The 23578-nt window shown below is 33.3% G+C and overlaps 1 protein-coding gene across 1 annotated transcript in view; it reads left to right on the top strand.

Annotated features, from left to right (window-relative positions):
- The window catches only part of HFM1 (helicase for meiosis 1), a 38981-nt gene extending 17161 nt beyond the window's left edge, over positions 1-21820 (top strand). Inside the window, exons 16-38 of the mRNA XM_052800368.1 lie at positions 572-666; positions 1474-1607; positions 2530-2577; positions 5389-5469; positions 6101-6192; positions 7044-7150; positions 7242-7289; positions 7506-7603; positions 7691-7822; positions 10644-10729; positions 11722-11805; positions 12861-13018; positions 13729-13832; positions 15364-15519; positions 15944-16039; positions 16441-16559; positions 17399-17481; positions 17630-17739; positions 19803-19894; positions 20320-20417; positions 20680-20785; positions 21187-21344; positions 21621-21820. Coding sequence (XP_052656328.1) covers positions 572-666; positions 1474-1607; positions 2530-2577; positions 5389-5469; positions 6101-6192; positions 7044-7150; positions 7242-7289; positions 7506-7603; positions 7691-7822; positions 10644-10729; positions 11722-11805; positions 12861-13018; positions 13729-13832; positions 15364-15519; positions 15944-16039; positions 16441-16559; positions 17399-17481; positions 17630-17739; positions 19803-19894; positions 20320-20417; positions 20680-20785; positions 21187-21344; positions 21621-21687 — 2352 coding nt within the window. The 3' untranslated portion in view covers positions 21688-21820. The remainder of the gene's footprint in view (positions 1-571; positions 667-1473; positions 1608-2529; positions 2578-5388; positions 5470-6100; positions 6193-7043; positions 7151-7241; positions 7290-7505; positions 7604-7690; positions 7823-10643; positions 10730-11721; positions 11806-12860; positions 13019-13728; positions 13833-15363; positions 15520-15943; positions 16040-16440; positions 16560-17398; positions 17482-17629; positions 17740-19802; positions 19895-20319; positions 20418-20679; positions 20786-21186; positions 21345-21620) is intronic.
- The last annotated feature ends 1758 nt before the right edge of the window (positions 21821-23578 follow it).

Here is a 23578-nt window from a genome sequence, read left to right on the forward strand (position 1 = left end):
TTTCAGTATTACATATGCTAATCTGATCTAAAAAATGCAGAAGTCAGGAAACTGCTCATACAAAAAACAGTCTAACAGTATTTTTTCCATTACAAAACAAAATAATCGTGAGGTGGCTTGAGAGTAGATTATGAAGATCAAAAAATTACTATAAAAGGCCTGACTCTTCATTGAAGACTTTCTCATGTTTGGGGATTACTAATGAGAATTTGTGTCAGTAAATTGTTTTCTGTAGTTGTGGCTAGGAATCCTTTCCTTAGCTGTGACCTTGTAAGGAGGTCAATAACAGTGCACATTTGTGGTGTTTCTCGACCCGTCTCTGTTATATGTACATTAGCACATACAGGCTTGTGCGCTGACCTGCCTGCCAGCAATGGCTGGAATCCCGAGTCCTGCTTGCTACCCAAATGAGTTAGAACTTGCCTTTAAGTTAGAGAGGCCTTTTCAACAGCCATTTCAACAAGGATTTTAAGAAAACGGTTTTAATGGTTTCAACAGATAGGTGATGCACATTCAACTGGAATTTTTCTGCTAAGAGCTAGAGAGCAGGTTTTGTGGTTTTATTTTTCAGTTTGACACTACAGCTACAGCAGTTATTATGACTCGTTGGAGTACAAGGGAGAAGTATATACAGATGTTAAATGGTGCTGATATAATAGAGAGCAGGTAACTATTTTTTATAAGACTACAGATGGTAGCAATGTTTCATAGTTTCTACAGAATGTGTTTTTTCAGGTAGATTTTGGGGTGGTTTTTTGGTCTATTTAGAAGAAATTTAAGAAGAATTTAAGGAAAATCAAATCAAGCTATTCAGAAGTTAACAGCTGCTGTTTTATCAACTAAAAACATCTTTAGAACATCTTGAACTTAACAAAAAAACAATAGTTGTAGATTCCTGCTGGAAAACTGAAGAAACTGAAATAGTACGTATTGCAAAGACAAAAAGCAAGAATTGAACCCAGATGATGTCTCTGAATTTTTAGATGATAGAGTCTGGAAAATACCAGACTACAGAATTCACTTGATGTGAACAGAATATCAAGAGAAATATGTAAGAAAGTTAAGACCTTAACGGGTAAAACAGGAAAATTTGCTCATGTAATTTTGTTAAGGTTTAATTTTTCAGATATATTGAAAATAGCAACACCGTGCTGTAACTTTTAAATGCATGTAGCTTTGTTTTCTAAATAATTGTGAAATTTCACAGTTGACAGAGTTTTTATTTTTGCTTGATGGACATTAAGCCATAATAAACAAATTACATTGTTGATTATTTACATATTCTTTACTGTTTTCTGTTGATTTCACTGATTAAAGTGAACAGTTGACAGTAAAAAAGCAGAAAATTGTTGTGGTTTGGGGGGAGGGGTTTGTTTTGTTTTATTTTTTCCCCCAAAACCAGTTTTAGCATTTTTTGTACTGCTAATTGGTAAATGTACTTACCTTTTTTTCTTTTTTTTTTTTTTTTCCTAGCTTGCACAGGCATCTTGTTGAGCACTTAAATGCAGAAATAGTGCTACATACTGTCACAGATGTCACTGTAGCTTTGGAATGGATACGATCAACATTCTTGTACATTAGAGCCTTAAAAAATCCAAGTCATTATGGTTTGTTGGGTTGTTCTTTTTAATTGATCTAAATTATGACACTAGGATGTGTTAGATACATATTATTTGTTTCTTTCATTTTTTTATGGACTATTATTTCATAAGGGGTTGAAAACAAGGTGTGTAATATGGCCTGTAACATTTTTAGGAACAACAGTTTCAGTTGCTTTAATATAAGTAATAGGAGTTTCAGCATGGTATAACGTTTAAAACCTATGAAGAAGCCATTGACAGCTTCATAATGATCGATTTCTTTTGATCTTAATACACTAGACCACATATTAATGCAGTATCAAGCCGTAATGTACTTTTCAGCGCTGAATATGTAATCTGCTGCTAAGAAAATAAAAGTCTAATATTTCATGGTTTTTCTGAAACAAAATTTCAGTAATCTTAATGCTGGTGTCTTCAGTTTGTCTTGTCCAGAACAGCCTCTCAGTCAGCAGCCCTGACCATATCTTTGTTCCTGGCCACTTGCTCTACACCCGATTATGAAGTCATTGGGCACTTGCTGGAGACAGTTTTTTTAAGGATTTATAGATGGGATTGGAACATAGTACATGTAGTACTTGAATGGATATTACATTTTAGGTGGCTTCCTGTATTCTAAAATAGGAAAACTCTACATGTGAAGTTACTCACTGACATTTCTGCAACTTTTAGGACGCTGTGTTTTACATAGGGGAATATCTGCAGCTTTTGCCTTTGCACATCTGTTCTAACAGCCACTTGTTGATACTTAGATACTTACGCTATGTCAGGCTTTTGACTTGTTCCCAGTATAATAAATATTTACAAATTTTTCACTTTGGGGTATTTGTCTGGCTCCCAAAAATCAGCAGATCAGTTTTGACGGGTAACTATATTGAGGAGGAAGTATATAACTGTATTAGGTTAAAAAGCCTTTTGTCTTTTCATGAAGGTTTTTCATCTGGATTGGATAAACTTGGAATTGAAGCAGAATTACAAGGTAAGTGGCTTTTAGGCTTTTTTCAGTAAGATGTTACATTTTAGGGCAGGTTCATCCATGTTTATTGTATATCTCCATTAATTTCAATAGATCCATTCACAGAACAAATGTAATTTACTATGTTGTGCTATTGATTTTATTTAATTATTAATACTTTTGAAACGCTATCAGTACATTTTGACTGGTGGAAAAGTTTTTCTTCTATAGAGGAAAAAATTAAATGCCTTTACATACCTCATCTCCATACACATACTTAAGAAATATGGAACAGAGCAGTTTAATTTTGATTGCTTGTCATTCTTCCTAATTTTCCTTTGATTGATCTCATTTGCTTTTATTAATTTCCATTACTATACTTTCAAAAAAGCCCTTTTCAGAAGTTGTCATCTTCCCTTGTCATAAATTTAGCCTTGAAAACAAAGGATGTAAAATGTAAACATTTTCACCTTGTTCAGAAACTGTTTAAAATTGCATGATTATAGCATGTTAGGCAGCAATAATAAAGAGCAGGTGGAGAGAGAACACATTATTTTTTTATGATGGCTATTTTTGTATTGGTCATTCAAAAATGCATAAATAATGTGAAAAAGGAATTTTAGAGAACTCCAGAGTGTGGCAGATCTTGTCCAGTGATGGACTCAGTGAACTGGAGGATAGGAGCAAATCTTAAATTCTGTATTTTTGTACAGGTAAATCACAGTACTTATATTGTATAGGTTTGCTATTCAGACATCTGGACTGGTATGATCTGAGAATTCCACACTCTGACCATGACATTTTGCATTGGAGATGTACATTCTAGAGTAATGTTTACTTGTTACCTGAAATTTGGCCCTTATGGATTGAATTACTTATTTTGCTTAGGGGCATCAAGGGAAGACTTGCAGTCTTTTGAAGATTTCTGTGCATTAAGCATTCAGTCCTATCTCAGATGTATGGATTCAGTAGAACCTCTTAAGAATTATTTTGCCATTTTAGTTCCAAATTTAGTTTTAAAATTTGCATATTAATAGCAAATGCATAATACAATGGCAAAGAACTAAGAGAATGCAAATACGTAATTAAGAAATTGCACTTGGTCTTCAAGTGAGCAGTAATGTGAGAATGAGGCATCCAACTTTACAGATAAAAAAAAATTAGTGACACCATGTTTTTCCTGTAATACTCTAAAAATTACTGGAAAACTACTTTTAAGAGGCTTTTTTTGTTAAGACTCTGAATAAAACCCAATTGTTGAACTTATTTAAAATATTGCCTTTTAGTTATTTACAATTCCATCAGAAAACATACAGCTGGCTAAATAGTTTGGGAATCAGTGCCTCTCATCTTTGAATATGGAAATAGCATACAACTCTATTTATTTATTTATTTTAATGTACGTTTTCTAGTAGATCCAAAATAAGTATATGAATAAAAGACTACTTGCTAAGATTGTAAATGGAGTTCTGCAAATCTACAAATGCAATTTTCTCTCTTCAGTGAAAGTTTTCATGTCCATCATAATTCTGTATACTAGACATTTGGAGCTTAAATATCTGGAGGCAGGCATGGTACATGAAAACATAGACTGATATATGCCCTGAAATTTGTAGAGCCAATACTTGGACTCCACTTACACATTTATTACATTTTACACAATTGCGTAGAAAAATTTGTGATTGATGTTGGGTTTGGTGGAACTATGCTGAGGCTGTTTATTGTGTAAGGGATTCAAGGACCCATCGCCAGGAATACACTTAGTATATATGCTGCTGTTTGAAGTCTCCAAGTATGAGGGACATTGACTGTGACTTGCAGATAGGAAAAAAAGGAGTACTCAGTAAGAAAAGTTACCTAGTTCTTATGCTCGTTCAGTTGTTTTCCACCTTTTTTTGTCTTTTAGATCAGGACATTTCTATTTTTGGCATGTAGGTTGAAAGGAATGGAGGGAGTGAACCATGTTACTACCTAAATAAGCCTTTATGGGAGAATGCATGGTTTGAAATCGCCTCTACAGATAGGTGCTAGGATAGGCTTCGCTTACAAATGTTTTTTAGGTGTGGATTATATTTCCTTGAAGTACTCTGATCTTAAAAACAACCTCTTTTTAAAGTTCTTAGAGAAACTAGCTCCTTTTCCCTGCACACAGGAAATATTTTGTAGTAATGTATATAGTTAGTTATGTTTTCATGCATTTCATGTGCAATGTGAATGATTCCTGGTTGCTATGGGAACTATCATTTTGAGGGCTTTCCCAACTTACTTTTAAATTCTGAACATTGTGTTAATGTAATTTTTGTCTTTTAATTACCTTGGTTTTGAAAGAGAAAAACAAAACACTTTAGTCATCCTCCTGCAGATATCTGACTAAATAGGTTTAGTGAAGTAAATACAAATGCACCTGATACAGTATGAAAATTTCTGATGAAGGATTCATAAATACCTGTGGATATTTGAAATTTCAACCATTTAAGTGTTAACACTGTAGTGGAAATCTTTCGTTTAAATACTGTGGGCTCTCTGGTCTGTCATTCAGAATTGAATATGGCAGCTTACATTCTGTTCATCTAGTTTCTTTTACTTTGCTGCTTTTGCTTTACTGAAAAAGAGTTGGGTTGTCCTGTATCAAATATCTTTGAGTGAGATTTCCCCAGGCAGGAGTTAACCACCAACTTTAGTAGAATGAGGATCGTATTCTAAAACCTTTACTTGAGTTCATTGGCATTACTTGGGCATATGTTCATTGCAATTTAATGATGATGTTTCTGGTTTGTACATAGGTAAGTTTTTCTGCACGTACTAAAAATACATATATTTTCAATTTGTTGACAGAACTGTGTTTGAAAAACTTAAATGATTTATCATCTTTTGATTTGATCAGGATGGATGAAGCAAATAACTTCAAATCAACAGGTAACACTTTTTTAAAATAAACTAATTTTCAGAAGTAATGTTGAGATAATAGTGAACTAGAAAGTGTCACAACTATTCTCGTGACCCACTAATAGGAGTACACAAATGTAGTAGAGAGTAGAATCTGAGAGGTTGTTTGACTAGAAAGATGGGCAAATTTCTTTAACAAATCATGGAGGTTCATTCTCTTAATGTTGATCCATGAATAGATCTGCTCTCGTTGTTGCTGGAAATTTTGTTGCAGATTAGGAGAAAATTACAGAATATTATCACAGGATAATTGGATGTGACATAGTACAATGAAGGACAGGTTTTATCAATACCTGCTCTTCTCTACAATTCTCTGTTAGAGGTGGCTGGCTTCTCAGCAACCACAGTTCACAGTCTGGTATATTAGTGTGAATTCATCTCCATTGGAAAAAACCTGTAACTGGTGCTTGTTTCTTTCTGCCAGTCCATGATGGGGTCAGTAATATCCATCAGATAGCTGGGGGCAATAACATACTGAATCAGTGGTGGTAAATCTCAGAGAGCCCTGTAATAAGAAAATTAATTTGATTTTGTGACTTAAAAAAAATACACTAAAAAAATACTTGGCATTTATTTTTTAAGGTATATTCTTCTTTTACAGAGACTGGAAGATTAATGGCATGGTATTATATTGCATTTGATACAGTGAAACAATTTTTCACAATTAAGGGAACAGAGACTTTAAATGAATTGGTAATTCAACTTTTTAAAGAAAATTTACCTATGTTCAGTTGTTTTTAAGCAGAATCAAAGATAAGGAGCAGAAGTTTTTATTTCTTTTAAAAAGCTCAGGCTTTGTTTATATTAAATATAAAGTTTTAGAGACTAAATTCCATATGGAGTATTTTTGAGGCTTTGTACTTTAAGATCTTTTGACTTCCAACTTTTTCTCCCCACACTAACCTGGCTTATGAAGATAGAAAGTTGCTGAAGCTGTTCTGTTTATATATTAAAGACTGTATTGTTTTGTGGTTTAGTAGGTTTTTTTAATTGCAAAAACCTGCTGCATTGAGACCAGATTTTACTTTCAAAGGAATGTTACAGTCTTTCTGAGTAATTTTCCTCTGTCAGACAACAGGTTGTTACTGCTACTGTTAAGTCACAAAAGACATTTTGTTTGCAAGTAAATGCTATGTTAGGTCAGATTGGCCATGAAAAATGGAAATCCTGTTCTCCTATTGCTATCTTTGTTACTAAAGTATGAAGAAAGTAAAGTGAAATACATAACAGATAGGAAAAACTATTTATATTTGCCATGTATGTCATAAAGTGTTAGCAGTGTGGCTGATTTTGGATAATTTCAAGTGGAAACTAATCTAAAAACTGAAAGAAAAATCTTCCCCTTTTGTTATATAATAGCCTTTATAGGAGGATGAAAGAAAGTTGGTCAGTATTAGAAAGAACTGATTGACCATCTTTTCATGGTCATAGTGCTGAGACGGTAAAAATTTTTTTAAAGCTTTTTTTGAAAAAAAGAGTTGGAAGAAGTGGTAGAAAAAAAATGGCAAGGAAAAACAATTAATAAAATATTTAAATTGTTACAGATTACAATGATCTCCAACTGCACAGAATTTCTGGATGTCAAGTTAAGAACAAATGAAAAGAAAATACTGAACACTTTGAATAAACACAAGGACAAAATAACTATCAGGTATAAAAAAATATATACGTTGAAAAGGGAAAGTATATTTTTAGCAATAAATAAAATGAATAGCAGAAAATATGTATATTTTCATGCATAGGTTTCCCATGGAGGGGAAGATAAAAACAAGAGAAATGAAAATAAACTGGTAAATATTATATTGTGTTGTTACTTTTCATTGAAAAGCTGTAATTTCATGGCTGTTGAGGTCCTGGCTAAAATTTGTATCATTTTATAGAGGACCAGATCTTGCATTTCATTGTTTCTGTTCTGAATTTTCTTTTGTTTTCCAGTAGAAACTTTTATGTTGTTATACTTTGCTTACAGTATGGCTTATATACCAAAAAAATTTTTTTTTTCCCAGTCTTATTCAGGCTCAGTTAGGATGCATTCCTATTCAAGACTTTACTTTGACACAAGATACTGGCAGAATATTTAGAAATGGCTTAAGAGTTACTAGATGTATGGTAAAATTTAATCCTTTTTTTGGTACATATAATAATAAACTGCATTTTATTTAATTAATACAAGTAAATCTTATTTTTACAGGGTTATTTGACTTTCTGGCATCATGTAAGAACAACTTTTCTGCTTTATTAAACTCTTTGATTTTAGCAAAGTGTTTCAGATGCAAACTTTGGGAAAATTCACTTCATGTGTCTAAACAATTGGAAAAAATTGGTAGGTACTAGTCAGAAATTATAAAGGTGTAATCTGATAGAGAATCAAAACTCATAATTAGCTTGCTAATTTCTGAGCTGTCTGCTTACATAATTAAATGAGTCTCCTAATTACTCATTTGCCACAATTTAGTATCACAGTTGTCAGAACAGTGTGTCATGAGAAAACTAATCTGTTTAGTGATTTTCTTCAGGCTTTCAAAGTATTTCAGAGTTGTTCTTTTTTTCTTCATGTTCATCTCAGTATCTTGGGCATATTCCACATTTGTGTGATTGCATATCTCTGACTAGGCTATGCCTTCCTTTCCAAACAGCTGTCACTGTAGGTCCTGTTACTCATATGCATAAAAGCCCTTGAATTTGCATTGACGTGAATAGGTATCGTGAAATGGAAATAAATTTACTGTGCATGAGGTTCATATACACGAAGATCACAAGTTTCTAGTAATCTTCTACAGTATCACTGTATCCTGTTACTGGCTGGAAGTACAGACTTGTCATTATTTGAAAAGGATTTCAGAAATTTTTGAGTCCTCTGTATTAAAAAAACGTAGTTATACTTGTTTGAGGTAATAGTGTAGCTTCCTGCTTTGTTGTCTGGTCTTACACCTTCATGCTTTCAGAATTCACTGCAGTGTTCTCTGTATTTCTTCTTTAAACCCACATCTGCTCTGTGCAGAACAGTATGGTACAGACATCTGCAAATTAGAGAATAGCTAAGCCAGAAGACCCATACGGTACAATACATTACAACCTTGCCAATTCAGGTGCAGAACCTGTATTGCTTCATTCATATGGATTCAAAGCAAGGGACAGGGCTTGTTAGCTTGTGTGCGGCACAGTAGTGTGGTGGGAACCCATTTCCACTACTTCGGGATCTGTGCTGATGTGCACATGGTCATCTGAGGAGTATGCCTCATTTTCAGCATTTCTAGGGGGTTAGTATTAGTGGAATAAACATGGCACTTGCAGTGTAGACAAATCTTTTCCTGTACACTATAGTCAATAGAATGAAGTCAGTTTTAGTTTTTTAATAATAGAAGTGCTATATATACGTCTGTCCTGTTTTCCTTTTTTTTTTTTTTTTGTATTTTTGCCTATGCTGTTATTGCCCTTGCAGCATATTTTACAAAGTTCCATTTGTTCTGCTTACAGGCTTCTTTTGAACCATCTGCTGACAGTTCACTCTCTTTTTGTGAATCAGATATTGAATTGATGCCTATATTATGATGTCTGATTCTTGACCTCTGTCATACTATGGCTGCTAAGCCTATTCTATGTCTTTGTGAAGTTAAGTGACTTGTTTGAGCTCACAGAAATTTACTGGTGTAGCTTTCATGTAACATATTCAGAAATCCCTAATTTTTAAACTCTTGTCTCAGTATGTTATTTTTTGAATCTTAAAAAAGCCTTAGTAATCAGTGTTTCCTTTATAAGAGTGACTGTTCTTTGACATTTGGCCTTACTGAGATTGAGGATTCAGTTGAATTCTTACTGCATTTCTACAACTGCCTCAATTTGTTACTCTTGTCCAATAATGATGCTCCATCTTGTTGCTGTATGATCTGCTTGATTTCTGTTTGTTCTGAGAGACAGGATAATGATCAGTTGACATACAGGATTTTATCACCTTTACTACTTGTGCAGTTTGATTTCCACCTCCGTTTTTTCTTGCTCAGAAGTAAAGACAAAGCGAAAAAGGCTTACTTATGTCTTGTATTTTCTTCACTGGTGGAAACCCTTCTGCCACTATAGGAATTACGACAAAAGAACTAGTCTTCTGCTTCACTTACAAAGAAACAAAGCAACAGCTCTAACTGACATAGCTGCAGAAGTAATAAGTGAGAGTCTTCAGACTGTTTGCAGAGCTTCTGCGAAGGAGAGGGGAGATGGTAGAAGATGCCTTCCCTAAGTCAGACCCAAAAGGTGTTCAAATATACATAAAAGGACGAAAGGTCTTCTGTTTCTCTAAGTCATTAAATTCTCGAGTTGAAATGAGTCTTTTCTTACAAGGTTGCTGAAACGTCTTCCAAGAAGCAACCTAAGAGTCTCTTGAGAGGTTTCCCACGTAATTTTCATATGTCTTTTACTGTTTCTACAGAATTAGGTATGAAGAATTCACATGCTCGTTCTAAGTATTCAGTACTATCCTTTATTTAAAATTATTGCAGTTATTGTAGTAGGCTGTAGTTCGAGGTAAGGGAAGTGCCTTTTCATATGCTGTGATGACTCTAAATCTCACTGGAAGTTTGAAAGAACTGGGAATCACAAAGAGGAATGAGATTGTATGTGGAATTCTCTGCCAGTCTGGTTTTGTGGCAGATATGCCATGGGAAAGTTTTTTGCTAAATCTGCAAAGACTCCTAGAAGATTATAATAAATTTTTTTTGAGTGAAATTCATTATTAGCTTGCTCAAAAACATTGAGATCCTTATGACTTTAACATAGTTAAACATAGCTTTAACATAGCTTTTTTTCATCATATATATGCAGAACATGTTTCTTGACTCTTGTAGAAAGTGATCTAAAATCTGTTTTACTCTAGAAAATGTAACTATAAATTGTCAGTTTTGAAATACTGAATGTTTTCATGTTTGATTTGTATTGCATTTCTTTTTCTCTTTACTAATGGATAAGTGAAATTAAATACTAAAATAGTCAATCAACTGAAAAGAAATTTAGTGATTTGCTTGGCAAAAAGCTGGGACAAACATACAATAAAATGATTTCTGCTTTGGTTTTACCTGCTATAATGCAGTTGTTGAGAATAATTTGAGATTAGTGACTGTCATTTAACAGCGTGAAACTTAAATTTTTCACAGGTGTATCACTGTCAAATGCTATGGTAAATGCTGGGCTGACATCATTTAAAAAAATAGAAGACACAAATGCAAGGGAACTTGAATTGGTAATTTATCATTTTGTATGTGGATAAACATGATAAGGAAAATATTGAGTATTAATAGTGTTACCAGTAAAAGCAGTATGGTTAATATATATCTGCTATATGATTGTCAGTAAAGTTGAGTGTTTTAAGTGGTTTTTTCATTTATACTAGTGAATTAAAAAAAAAAATGTGACTACTGCTATTTTTCCTTGAAAATGTGTATGGTGTTTTGTTCTAGCAAATTTGATGTGGATGATTTCACTGATTTGGCTGTTTTTGGAAAGCAGTTGCTTAAATATGTAGAATTTCATCATAAAGTGGTTTGAAATAAAGGACAATATGGATTTCCCTTTTAGGAATGTTAGAAAATATATAAAAGGGAATATGTATTTACAGTTTATCTTAATGTATGTTAATGATGAGAATCCTGAATTTCCATTATTGCTAGTTTTAGTTAAAGATAGTCATAGAGTGAAATTCTTCTGAATCATCTGTAAAGCACTTCTTATTTTAGGGAAGTTAGATTTTACCCCAGAACAAGTTCTTTGGCTCTTGGCTTCTTTTCTGAGGAAACTGTTTTTCTAGTGTTCTGGAAGATACAACAGATTTCTAAAAGAAAATTATCTTACTTGGGTTTTTCTGTTCTGGCTTTAGGAATTTGATTTCTCTTTTCTGCCCCCTTTTGCAGTATTCCTGTAATTTGTTTTGTTTTGACTAAAGCTAGCGCAACATAGAAGAGTCATCTCATATAAAACCTGAGTAGTCAGGTTTTGAGGTCATTGACTAGTTCATTGGCTGTTACCTGAACAGAAGTGGTAGCAACATGAAAAAATATTGGAATTTTCTTTTGGTTATGTTGCTGTTCTGGGCATCACTGACAGTAGAGAACCAGGAGTGATAAGGGCTTTTGTTGATAGCATAATTACTCTGGCAATTTTGATTCCTTGGATTTACATTTTTGTTGGCACCTCTGATCAGCTGAATGTATCAGAAATGAAATGAAATCTTTGCAGATTTTAAACAGACATCCTCCTTTTGGAAACCAGATAAAAGAATCTGTTTTGCATCTTCCAAAATATGAACTTGACGTTGAACAGGTAAATGCTTTTCTATTTATTTTATGGTTTTATGTGATATTAAATGAAAGAGCAAATACTGACTTAAAGAAATTTTAAGCCATTGCTGGTAGAAGATTACACAATATTATGGCCTCCTTCCACCTTAGCATGTATAATCAAACTCTTAAACATTGAAGGAGAGCCTTGGAATAGACATTCCCTATAATACGTTGGCCTCTCTCTCTCTCTCTCGTTAATAGCATTTTATGTTACAGATGCAAACTGGTATATTCCACATTCTAGCATTATATGTGAGTCTGAGAGGTCTCTTCTGTCTTGAATATAAACAAACCCTGGAGACAGAAAAGCATCCATATAAAACTTACTGAAGAAGCAATAACTCATGTTTATTTTCTATGTCACACTTAGGAATATAGAGAAACAGTAAATTATTACCTTAACGTAGCTGGTGCCATTTCAACGGAAGGGTAAAATTCCATGTGCAATCAAGAGCTTTGACGTTCTGATATGCATTTTCTCTTTCAACAGGTCACATAGCCACTCTGAAATGCAAAATTTGAAAAATAGCCTTAAAGTGTCTTGTGAAGTTGGTACAAATAAAGACACCTTTGAAGTTAAAAACTTAATAGATGTGTGAAATACTATTGTTATAATGATCAGTTCTATTTCAGTTTTTCATTTGACATAATACCGGATGGGTATCTCTAAAGTTATTCTCAGAAGAAAGATTTCACAATTATAAATACTTTATAGAGGAATGTTGGGATGCCAAAATATAGCTAGTTTTGTTCTTGCATCTTTCTCTTTGCATTGAACAGAGGAGAATTTTTCAAGGGCTTAATGTAGACTGTCTTTTATTCTCAATACTTAATCAAATTTAAGATATTCAGCTATGGGTAAGTTAGTACTGTATAATAGTGTCTCAGAACAACAAATAAAAATTGTACCACAAATTGAAATTGCTTGAATCAAGCTTTTGTGTTTGTATCAACAGTTAAAAATTTATGGAAGGGTGTATATTTTACTTTGCATATTTTAGCAGTGATGTCATCTTCTCTATCATTTTTTCCTAGCTTCCAAAATACAGTGATACATTGGCTGAAATCTTGGTAACCATCAAATTAACAAACTATGAGCAGCTACAGACAAAGAGAACAGCGACAGACTTTCACTATGTTACATTGGTCATAGGAGATGCTGACAACCAAGTCATTTTTAATCAGAAAATTATGTATGTATGATCAGGTTTTTTTGCCTCATATCTTTTAAGGGTGTTGGCTTTTAATCCTTTCTGTGAGTTGCGGTTTTTGCAACACTTTCTACTGATGCCAAAAGGTACAAAATTATACCTTATCCTACAGCATTTAAATGTTGTCATTTAAAATGCTGAACGAGATTCAAAAACCCCCAAAACATGCCCGTGTGCTTGTCAGTACAGAGAGTATGTGTAAATATCTGTACAACACTGATGTCATATTATTGAAGTCATAATAATTTCCACAGAAATATAAAACAAGTAAAGTACCTATTAAAAAGATACATTCTCAAGTTGTTACTTGCTCTTATTAGCTATATTTCTTTAATTATAGCATATTGTCAAAATTGCCTTTCACTCAGAGATGGAATTAAATTCTCCAGTTGGCTAAGATATGCTTGGAGCAAATGGGAAAAGAGAAACAAAATCTTTTCCAACTGCGTGACCTTCACGAGAGTTCTGGCCAAAGTCTGGCACTTTTGGCAGAACTGAAACTGATCTGCAGGATCCTGGCTCTCTTGTGGCCATAAATCATGTATTATTGGAAGGTTATTCTTAGGCCACTTATCAAGCAAAATCCAAGAACTAAGACCAAATAAAGGCTCTTCCACTTGGTTACAGATGCCATAGTATACAGTCTTGTTTTCATTGTCCACGTCTAACAAAACTTTACTGATACATTACAGGGATTCTGTGCTGCTGAAAACTGGAAATTGGACAAAGAAAATTGAAGTGAAAAGAGCTCTTAAATCAGAGGATATTAGTATAAATTTAATTAGTTCTGATTATGGTAGGTTGATTGGTATGTTTTTAATTAAAAAAAAAAACTGCATAAGAATTTTGAATACATTATTAAAACACTTTATATCAAGCCAAAAATACAATAAAATGAACTGATCTGGAAACAAAATTCTACTACATGTTTTTTACTGGGTTAAGTATTACCTAATAGTCCTAATTATATATCTGTTCATTTCATTTACTAGTATATTAATGAACTGGGAAACATCAAAACTGTTACTGGGAGATAGTAGCTTGCTCTGTTGATATAGATTAGGATTCTCTTTTCCCCTTCACCTTCAAGTTGAATTAACTTTCAGTAGGGATAACCTATCAGCTTGAAAGGTTATTTACGCTGGGAAGAGCTGTCTTTGTGAATGGTTAGGTTTTGCATTGTGATAAAAAAGTATTAGATATGGATTCATCTCCACTTCAGTAGCAAGAAATTTCTACAGTGGAAAATTTTGTACCTTAACATCTGTAGATTTAAACATTGGTCCCCTCAGTGTCAATTTCCATAGAATTGAAACTATAGCAGCAGATGAAGAAAGACAGTGACGACCTTGAAACATATAACTTTGAAATACAATTTAAAAATAGTCTGGCTGTATTAAATTCTGCCATCATGCCCCACCTGTAAAGAAGATTGCTGTGTGCTAGTTTAACTGAAGTATATTTGGTGCTTCCATGATAAACATTGAATATTGAGACTATTTCAATAATCAAGCCTGGAATAACGTGTATTCCTATGGCTAAACCTGTGGCTCAGGAAAAAGGAGGGTTTTCTAACCAGAGATGAAGAAAAAATTGTCCTTTTATTACTGCCTGGCTATCTACACGTTGTACTGAGTTCAGTAAAACTCAACACAACAGTTAATTTCTCTGAAATTGGTAACAGTGAAGTTAGACTAAAAGCAGGTCTTCCCAGTCTCTACATATTTTAAAGTCTGCTTCTGTTTCAGACTTGAAGGAAATCTCTCATTTTTTAAAAGCCTGTCTGGTTTTCCAGCAATATTTGCCTAATAAAAGACAAAAATACTCTTCTTACAAATGGTGTGTCTCATAGTCTCATATGAATCTTCGTTTAATTAGAACTAGAATCTTTATTAGCATTCAACTTCAAGAGTACTATCAATATACTCATTTCAACATAATCATTTTATGCCTTTGCCAATACAGAGCTGCTGATACTCCTGTAATACAGACTGTAGTACAATTTTAAAATTAAAATTTTATCAGCAGTGCAAAGCCATAGATAAATGTACTTTTAAAACAATACAGAAAAATTTGGTTAAAGGAACTAATTTTGTTACTCCTCTAGTAATGACATCTATAATTCTGAAAATGTTAGTTTTTTTAAATCTCGGTCATAAGGAATCCATTCATATAATAGTGTGCTTTTAATGGTACATTATCTTAGCAAATTTCCATGATCTTTTAATAACATTTATACTTTCTTAAACTCTTTAGAAAACTGAGGGTAATCAGTAGTTAGAAACAGTTTATAGCAATTTAAAATATTTTTTGTCTTTTTTTCAAAGTTGGCCTTGATATACAGCAAGGATATACAGTCTTTTACTTAACACCGAAAACAGTGGGAAGTAGAGTGGTCACAGATCAAAAACTGAAATCTGAGTCTTCACTTGATATGTATTATGGCTCACCACAAAGTCTGCCAGCAGCAAAAGTAGATACAGGTAAACAGTCAGATCACAACATCTGGCTAATACCAAAGTCAACAGAAAATTGAATTTTGCTTTCACTAGAGAGCTGAATCTTTGTTTATCCATATTGTTTCTTTCTCAGTTATAATAAAAATACAATGCTGCTGCTTCTGCTTGTGGTACTACAGTGCAATTCTTTGATGAATTTGAAAGTAATAAAAATCATGGATGTTTGGTATCTAATATTACTGTTTGAATTTGGGAATGTGGTAGTGCCTCTCTTTTTCAGTAGCAATGATTAATTTCTTTCCAATTACATTGTTTGTACAGCCCAAAGTTTTGTTGAAGGCAACAAAATTCTAGTGATACAGATTACTTCTAGCCCATCTCTTACTGCATGAAGTACTCTCTCAACAATACATATGAAATAAAAAATGAGCATTTCTGTATTATCTAGGAGGCAGTTCTAAACAAGAGATTACTTACAAGAAATATGGAAACAGAGAATGCAACCATCGCTGTAAAAATAAAGATGTGTGTGGACATGACTGCTGTAAGTTTCATTATAACTACTATTTCTGTTACTTTTAGACAAATATAATTTAGAATAGCTTGATTTATACCAATAGCTACATTAACAGAAGCAATGTAAGCGAGAGGGTGAGGCCTGAGTTGTTGCTATGATGCAGTCGTAAAAGCGGTAATAAAAAGCTTTGTCAATAACACTTTTGTAGGCACTACAATGATTAATAGTATTTTTCAGAACATCTAGCATATGATTTAAGAGCAATGTCGAGCTTGTTACACTTTTATATAAATATTGGTGTGTTAAATCTTTTAGGATCTTCTAATAGAAGATACTAAGCTTAGTGGCAAAGTTTCCATTGATCTGGAAAGAATTAGGATTTATCCCTTCTAAACTAATCTGAAGATTATTTTAATTCCTGTTCTCAGGTAAAACTGGAGTACCTTCAAAGTCTGAGATGAATGGAGATTCAAAGTTTTCTTTTTACCTTGCTGATTTAAGGAGCAGGAACTCAATTTCATCTGTACCCCCAGTAAAACGGTTAAAGGTTCATTCGAATACATAGATTTATTTTAATCTTTTATGTATTTGTATATATTGTTTGCAGAGAGAATTTTATAACTAAATATGAACATTCGAGTTTGTCTTTTCTGTGTGGAATGCAAAAAGTGAAGAAGTACAAAGGTACCAAAAGCCCAGGAATCATTGAGAGGTTCTTTGCGGCTGCTTGGAATGCTTCCAATGATCCACTTCTGTGCATGTACTCCTTGTTTTTACTTTTATGGCATTTGGTAGATTGTGGTGGGCGAGTTACAGAGGCATTGTTGGAAGGTACTGTACTGTGACTTGGTTTTGGCAAAGTATGACCTGAATGAAAACAAATAGTGGTATTTATCAGAGTAATGCTACTAAAAGATCTTTTTTGCATTGACAGGTAGATCCACTTCTTTGTAAGAAAACCAACCATGTTAGTTTTTAACCTCTGAAAGATTTCATGGCGTACACTTTATCCCTTTGAACGTAGTACTAAACTAGTTCTTTCTGCAGGAAGAACGGTATTTGAGATACTGGAGTGTTTTATTTCCTCCTCACAGTTTTGTTTGCTTGTTTGTTTGCAAGAGAATGATTTAGCCTATAGCTAATACAGATGAGAGTTAGTGATAACCAGTCTGACTTTGCCAAGGTGCTCAGATAATTCCACTAGAAGCATGTAATTCAAACCTTTTTAACTGATTACGTTAGATAAGCAGACATCAGAAAGATTTTATATATGATCTTTAAAAAATATGCTAACTTGATACAGTATTAATGTCATTAAGATTGTTAAAAAACAATGGTTTTCAATATGTTTATATCTTATCAGTTACAATAATCTGCTTTCTTTAGATGCAGATGTTAAATCAAGCTCAAAATGTGGACCTCAAACAATTCGTTTTTACACCTAAATCTCTGTTGCCAGTATTGCCAAGGTACTGGTTAATACAAGTAACAAAAAAGAAATGTCTTATTTTAGATAATATGTTAAGTTGTAACAACTAAAAACTGTTTTCTGAATAAGCAAGTATTTTACTGACATTTCACTGATTTTTTTTTTAATTATTATTTTTTGTTTAATAGGTCTAGTAATAAAGAGTCATCTTCATCACCCTCAGTGGGTGAGGTAGGTAATGTTAGTGGGTTAGGAGTATCTCAGAAACAACTGCAATCCTGGAATTACGGAAAGAGTGGTAAGTTACTGCTAATGTTTGAAATTACGATTTTTCACTGTTTTGATTTTAGTACACTTGTAAATGCAAACTTGCCGAAATGACTACAGCAACCAGTAATGCAACCAGGATTATAGAACGCTGAATGTATAGGGAAATATAGTGGCCTTAATTGGCTTGCTTTCTAGCATCGGTAAGAATTTCTAATGTAGATCTAAGCGTCTAAATGTACCTTTAAATAAAACAGTAATGACTAAATCAAATATATTAGGGTCCAAATCTATAAATACTTCCTGAAGGGTATGACTGTAATGTATTTCCACTGAAGCCACTTGTAATGCAAGAGGTATTTTACCCCTATATCTATTATTTTCCCTTTCTGCTGGAAGAAGTTAGTGAAATGCAAACTTTTGATAGTTGACAAAATATGACCATTTAGTAACTGAGTTCATAACTAGTAAAACATCTCTATCTGGAAAAAAAATTCCTCTTTCTGTATTTGGTGACAGTAGATTGATGTGAATCAGGTTTTAATTAATTTGGCTAATAAGTAGCAGCTCCAATGTTTAGGTCATACTCAGACATATAAGAAACACTGTGCTGAAATGAATTGAAACATTTTTTAGTTCATGCTGCCTTACATGTTGGCAGCTATACTGCATAATTTCATTTTTACTTAATATTTTGATGATGGGATTGTAATCCTATTCCTTCAAATTAATGTTTCTTATTTTCCTGCCATACTATTATACCTGCCATAGTTGTTATCTAGTCTTAAGATGGAAGACTGTTGCATAGCCATATCATTAGTTGCTGGGGCGGGGCAGGCAGTTAGTGTATGATATGATTGTGTTAAAAGAATAAAGTAATGGGAAGACAGATGGATATTCCAGTATAGCTATAGTCTGTGCTCAAGAACATCTTGAGGCAAATCATACAGGATCAATGGGACATAGTAGATATTGCTGACTGAAAACCCTCTGCACTGAATAGCAGCAGCAAAGGTGACTTTGGCCATATTGATTGGGCCACCTGCATTTAAAAAAATGCACCAAAAATAGTTCTAATGAAGTAAAGCATCAGTTTATATGATTTTTATAGGGTTAACTGCATCTGTAATACGGTATCTTTCAATTCCATACAAAAAAAAAAAAAGTAGGTAATTAAAAATATACTGTGAAATTTTATTAACCTAAACCTATAATTTCTTTAAAGTCTGTGTGTCTGTGCAGTAATGCACCTTGCTGACTGTGCACATCCAAAATTACAATAGCAGTGCCTTCCTGGTGTTGCCAGTGTCTGTGGAACAGGATTTTTGATTTGAGCCTGTCCTGCTCCACCTCTGTTGAAAGGGAGACCGGGATCAGGGTTTCTTAGGCATATTGGGGCCATGACAACAGAATGAAGATTTCAGCACTGTCTGATGCTGGAGGCTAGTATGGCAGAAGAGAGATGAAAAAAATTAGGAGCGAGAATTGGACTGGTGATGAAAAGAGAGAATACAACAAACAAAAGGGAAAGAGGGTAAGAGAGGAAACAGGAGGGTCTTTGCACCAGAAAAAAAGATTTTAAAACATTAACTATCACATTTTAATTAAGAATTTTAACAACAATGCTTGAAAATGTGTTTATCATGGCTAGTTCTTAGGCATTAGATGTATGGGAGGATGGGAGGAAGACAGCATTCAGAGTGTTTTGGAAAACTGGAGAGAAGAAAGGACTGAATTAAAAGTATTAAATTTGGAATCAAACAGTGCTTCTGACAAAGGGAAAGAATGAAATTGCAGTGATTTTTATAAGGCCTGTTTTTCTAGAATCTACGCTGAGGATAACTTTTCTCAAAATAACGCTGAGGAAAAAGTGCATATGTGACAGTCCTCCTTTCAATAGATTGAACAACTGGTTGTAAAACAGAACAGTTTTTATACTTGTCCATTACAAATGTATTACAGCTTTCTCTTGGAAACATTCAGTGTTTGTGAGTGAGAAGAGCCAAGAGATGATAGCATTTAAAAAAAAAAAAAAGTTAAAAATCTGTAATGCATAACTTGACTGATACAGATAAAAGCAGATCTTGTTTTCAGATGCTTTGGATGTGGACTTTGAACTGACAGATGATGTTTGGGATGATATTGATGATGAGAAATTAGTATTTGCTAGCAACTTTACCAGTAGAGTAAGGTTATTTTAACAAAATTCTTTGTTTCCTACATACAAATTATTTTACAGGCTATTATTTGAGAATAATTTATTATAGTATACAATGAATAGAACTACCTGAAATTTTTTGGTTAATTGACTTGACCGCCAGGTTTATTACTCTGCCTTGAATGTCACCTACATTGAGACAAATCTAATATGGAAGAGAGAGTTGAGAAAGCCATAATGAAAAATTTTTTGGATGGCCTGCAACTGCATATTTGTTATTTTATCTGACTGCATGTCTCTGCTTACCTTTTACATTAGCCTAAAACTCACAGCAGAAATATTTCAAGTGTTAAGATATTTGAATAATTTTCAAACTATTATTTATTAGATTATGTAAAATATTTACAAGGGGTTTCGGCTGTTTTGTGACTCAGTTTTTAAAACTTTCATTCTTATGTGGAACATGGAAATATCTGCCTTCAAATTCCAGATGAATGTGAACCACTTTGCCAGTATACAAGAAGCAAAGCCACAAATGACATTTCAAAAGAGTAAGCATTATATAATTTATTAGTTTTATTCAGTTAAAAATATTGTCTATTTCACATTTATCAGTATGATTAAATGTATAGAAAGTTGTTCACTCATAAAAGTGAGTGAAATTTCAACTTTTAAAAGGTATGAATTGTTGAATGATTTGAATTTTTTTTTTATTTAAGTGTGGAGGGAAATAAATAGAAAATCCTGAACGGAAAAGTAAATAATTTTGCCCTTCTGTAAAAATACTTAAATTATTCAACTTGATATTTTCAGTTCATGCACCTTACAAGATGAGACCAATATTCAGAACTCAGTTGTTTCTGTGGTTAATAGCACATCAAAAATGAATTTATCTGTACAGAGTAGAAATATAAATATGGTGAGTAAAAATATTTTTATAACAGAATTTCCTGCAATTAGAGTATTTTGTTTGTAAATGTATTTACCATATTTGACTTATGAATCAGTTTGGACATAGTGAATTTCTGAACCTTTCTGTGTTGTCCAAACATGCATACATCCTATGCTTAGTGTGATATTCATGATACAAAGAACTAGGACTTGAATTTACTTTATATAGCATGACTTCAAAACTATTTACTCAGTTTGATTGTGATTCTGCAAGTCATCCAGTATATAATTATATTTATCATGAGTTTGGTCCTTATCAAATACCATAATATCAATATAAATGTCTGTACTACATACTACAACAATGTGGCAGTTTCTCTTTTGGTTAATTATTTTAACCATATACACTTTTTAACATTTACATTGCAGTTCAGTTTTCAAGAAAAAAAGCATTCAAATCCTTCACAAGAGCTGAAAAATATGCAGTGTTCTTCGATCTCAAAAATAATCTCAGACTCTTCCAAATTCACTAGGAAAGAGGATTTTTTTATTTTCACGAAAGAACCGGGAAAAGAAGTGGATCCCAGGTAATAAAAAGTTGTGTATGTTTTTCTGTTGCCTCAGTGCTTAGTTCTTCATGGAACACAGACTTTTAGGCGATGTGTTAATTTATAACATTCATTTTAAAAAGATGAATTTTCACAATAATAGTAGCAATTAACTTTTCTTAGAAAGGAAAATACTTTAAAATTATTTTGCTTGTCTTGGTATTTCTTGACTATACTTTGTATAGTGTTCCTGATTTCACAGGTTTTGATGTACTATACCTAATTTAATTTTTTTGTTTGCTTAATCTTCATTAGATATCTTCTTGATGATGAAATCAATGATGTCAAGCCCTTTCTTGGAATATTTGATGGCATTTTGTAAAACATAAACAAAATACATTGTAAGTGCTGGGGAAAAAATGTTACAGTCATTTTTACAGAGTGAAGCCTTCAAATCCAGTTAAGAGAATTTGATTTCTGTTGTATACTTATTTACCAATAGCTGGATTGCTGCATAAAGTTGATGTCTAATTTATGGAATTCTAGGTATATTATCTTATTTTGAAAAGTATTTACATATTTGTTTATTGACCTTGCTGTTTTCAGGATTACAAAGAAAAATATCGCAACGTGTCAAAGGAGAGTAGTTCTTAAACTGAGAATGCTTCTATAGATAAAGTAAAAATCACATAAGGGAAATTAAGCTATTTATTACATGCCCTGCTCACAAGTACTCTTTAAATGAGTGAAAGACTCAGAAATTTCTTAATGCTTTTTGGTTTTGTCTTTCAGTTTCTCTAATGCTGAATTTTTCATAGCACTGATTCTGTAAAATAATTAGATTTACAAGTAAAAGTAATAGAATGGTAAGTTATTCTAGACTATATTCCTTTTGACAGTGCTATCAACTCATTAATAAAAAAGTGCAACTTGCTTCAATCGAATGTGTTACCAGACTCTCAACAAACCAGTTGTAAAATGTCTATAAACAATATTCTAAAGTTGTGTTTGGCTGTTCACTTTGACACCTGAGGTCATAAAATGGACATTTATGTGTCCTAGTACAGATTTAGGCAACCAAGCATGGGATTTGGATATCTTCTTGTAGCTCTAGTGGTTGAACAGTAGACCTTGCAAGTTCAATAGTTAGAAAAATACGTGATATTGCCTAAAATCCAAGAGAATGTTAATTTTCACTGTTAATTATTCAAAACGTGTGGAATTAAAATGTTAAAATCACACATGGAAATTTAGCTGTCTGTTCGTGCAACATTGTTTGTGGTGCAACCAAATGCAACCATGTTTTGCTGCACTACCTGGTTGTATTTCTCTCAGCTAATAACATTTTACTTGACTCCAGTGTTTCCTTACACTTTTGACTTGCTTTCCGGTATAACTGTCCATATGAAAGAATGGCCTAGCCCAAGCAGCCTCAACACTCACCACTCTATATGTTTTTGACTCTGCAAATTCCAGCAGGCCCAAGCTTATAACTTATTTTGCTGTACCTCAAGTATTTCATTGTATCTGGAAGTTAGTAGTATGCCAGATCTCTTTTTGTCTCAATTTTTTTTTAAATTAAACTTCCAGACTGAGGTAACTCAGAAGTACTATACTACTGCTATGTTTAGCCCAGCAGTTGTAGTCATATACATCCTAGTCACTTCCCAGCTCTGTGCCAGGGTGACATTTAAGAATGCAGAGTGCCAAATGTAATTTTAGGTGCTCCAGAGAATCTTCCCTTGGCTCTATCTACCGTGTCAGAAGAACAGTGGTCTCCCACATGGAGATGTTCCAGGTCCACTAGGACATCTAAAATGGTACTTGATGCCGATGTTTAAGCACCTGACTCTCCTGCTGCTTGAAATACACAAAATTTTTTTTCAATTTATAGTTCATATTTACATAGCATTCTTTAATTGCCTTTATATCCTGCCTTTCCCTGGGGTTTTAGCTTGCAACAAATAATCAAGCTATTCCTGAGTTTCTTCAAGTTTGACAAAAGCTTTTACATGGCAACACAAAGCTGAGCTTCAAACATGGAAAATAGGAGAGGAAGGAAACAATACAATCTTGTGATCATATAATTTATATAATCTTATGATTATACAGCTTGCAACTTTCCAAAACCTCACTCATCTGCTGGTTGCTCAGGCCTCGCCTGCAAACCAGGGATGCTTCTGATGCACTTTTCCTGCTAGCCTGCATGAAGCTGCTTCTAAAGGTTCTGAACTGTGAGGTAACGACTGTAGTGGAAGTTGATTGTGCTTAGG

The sequence above is a fragment of the Harpia harpyja genome, chromosome 11 (assembly GCF_026419915.1).
Source record: "Harpia harpyja isolate bHarHar1 chromosome 11, bHarHar1 primary haplotype, whole genome shotgun sequence".
In the NCBI taxonomy this organism is placed as follows: Eukaryota; Metazoa; Chordata; class Aves; order Accipitriformes; family Accipitridae; genus Harpia; species Harpia harpyja.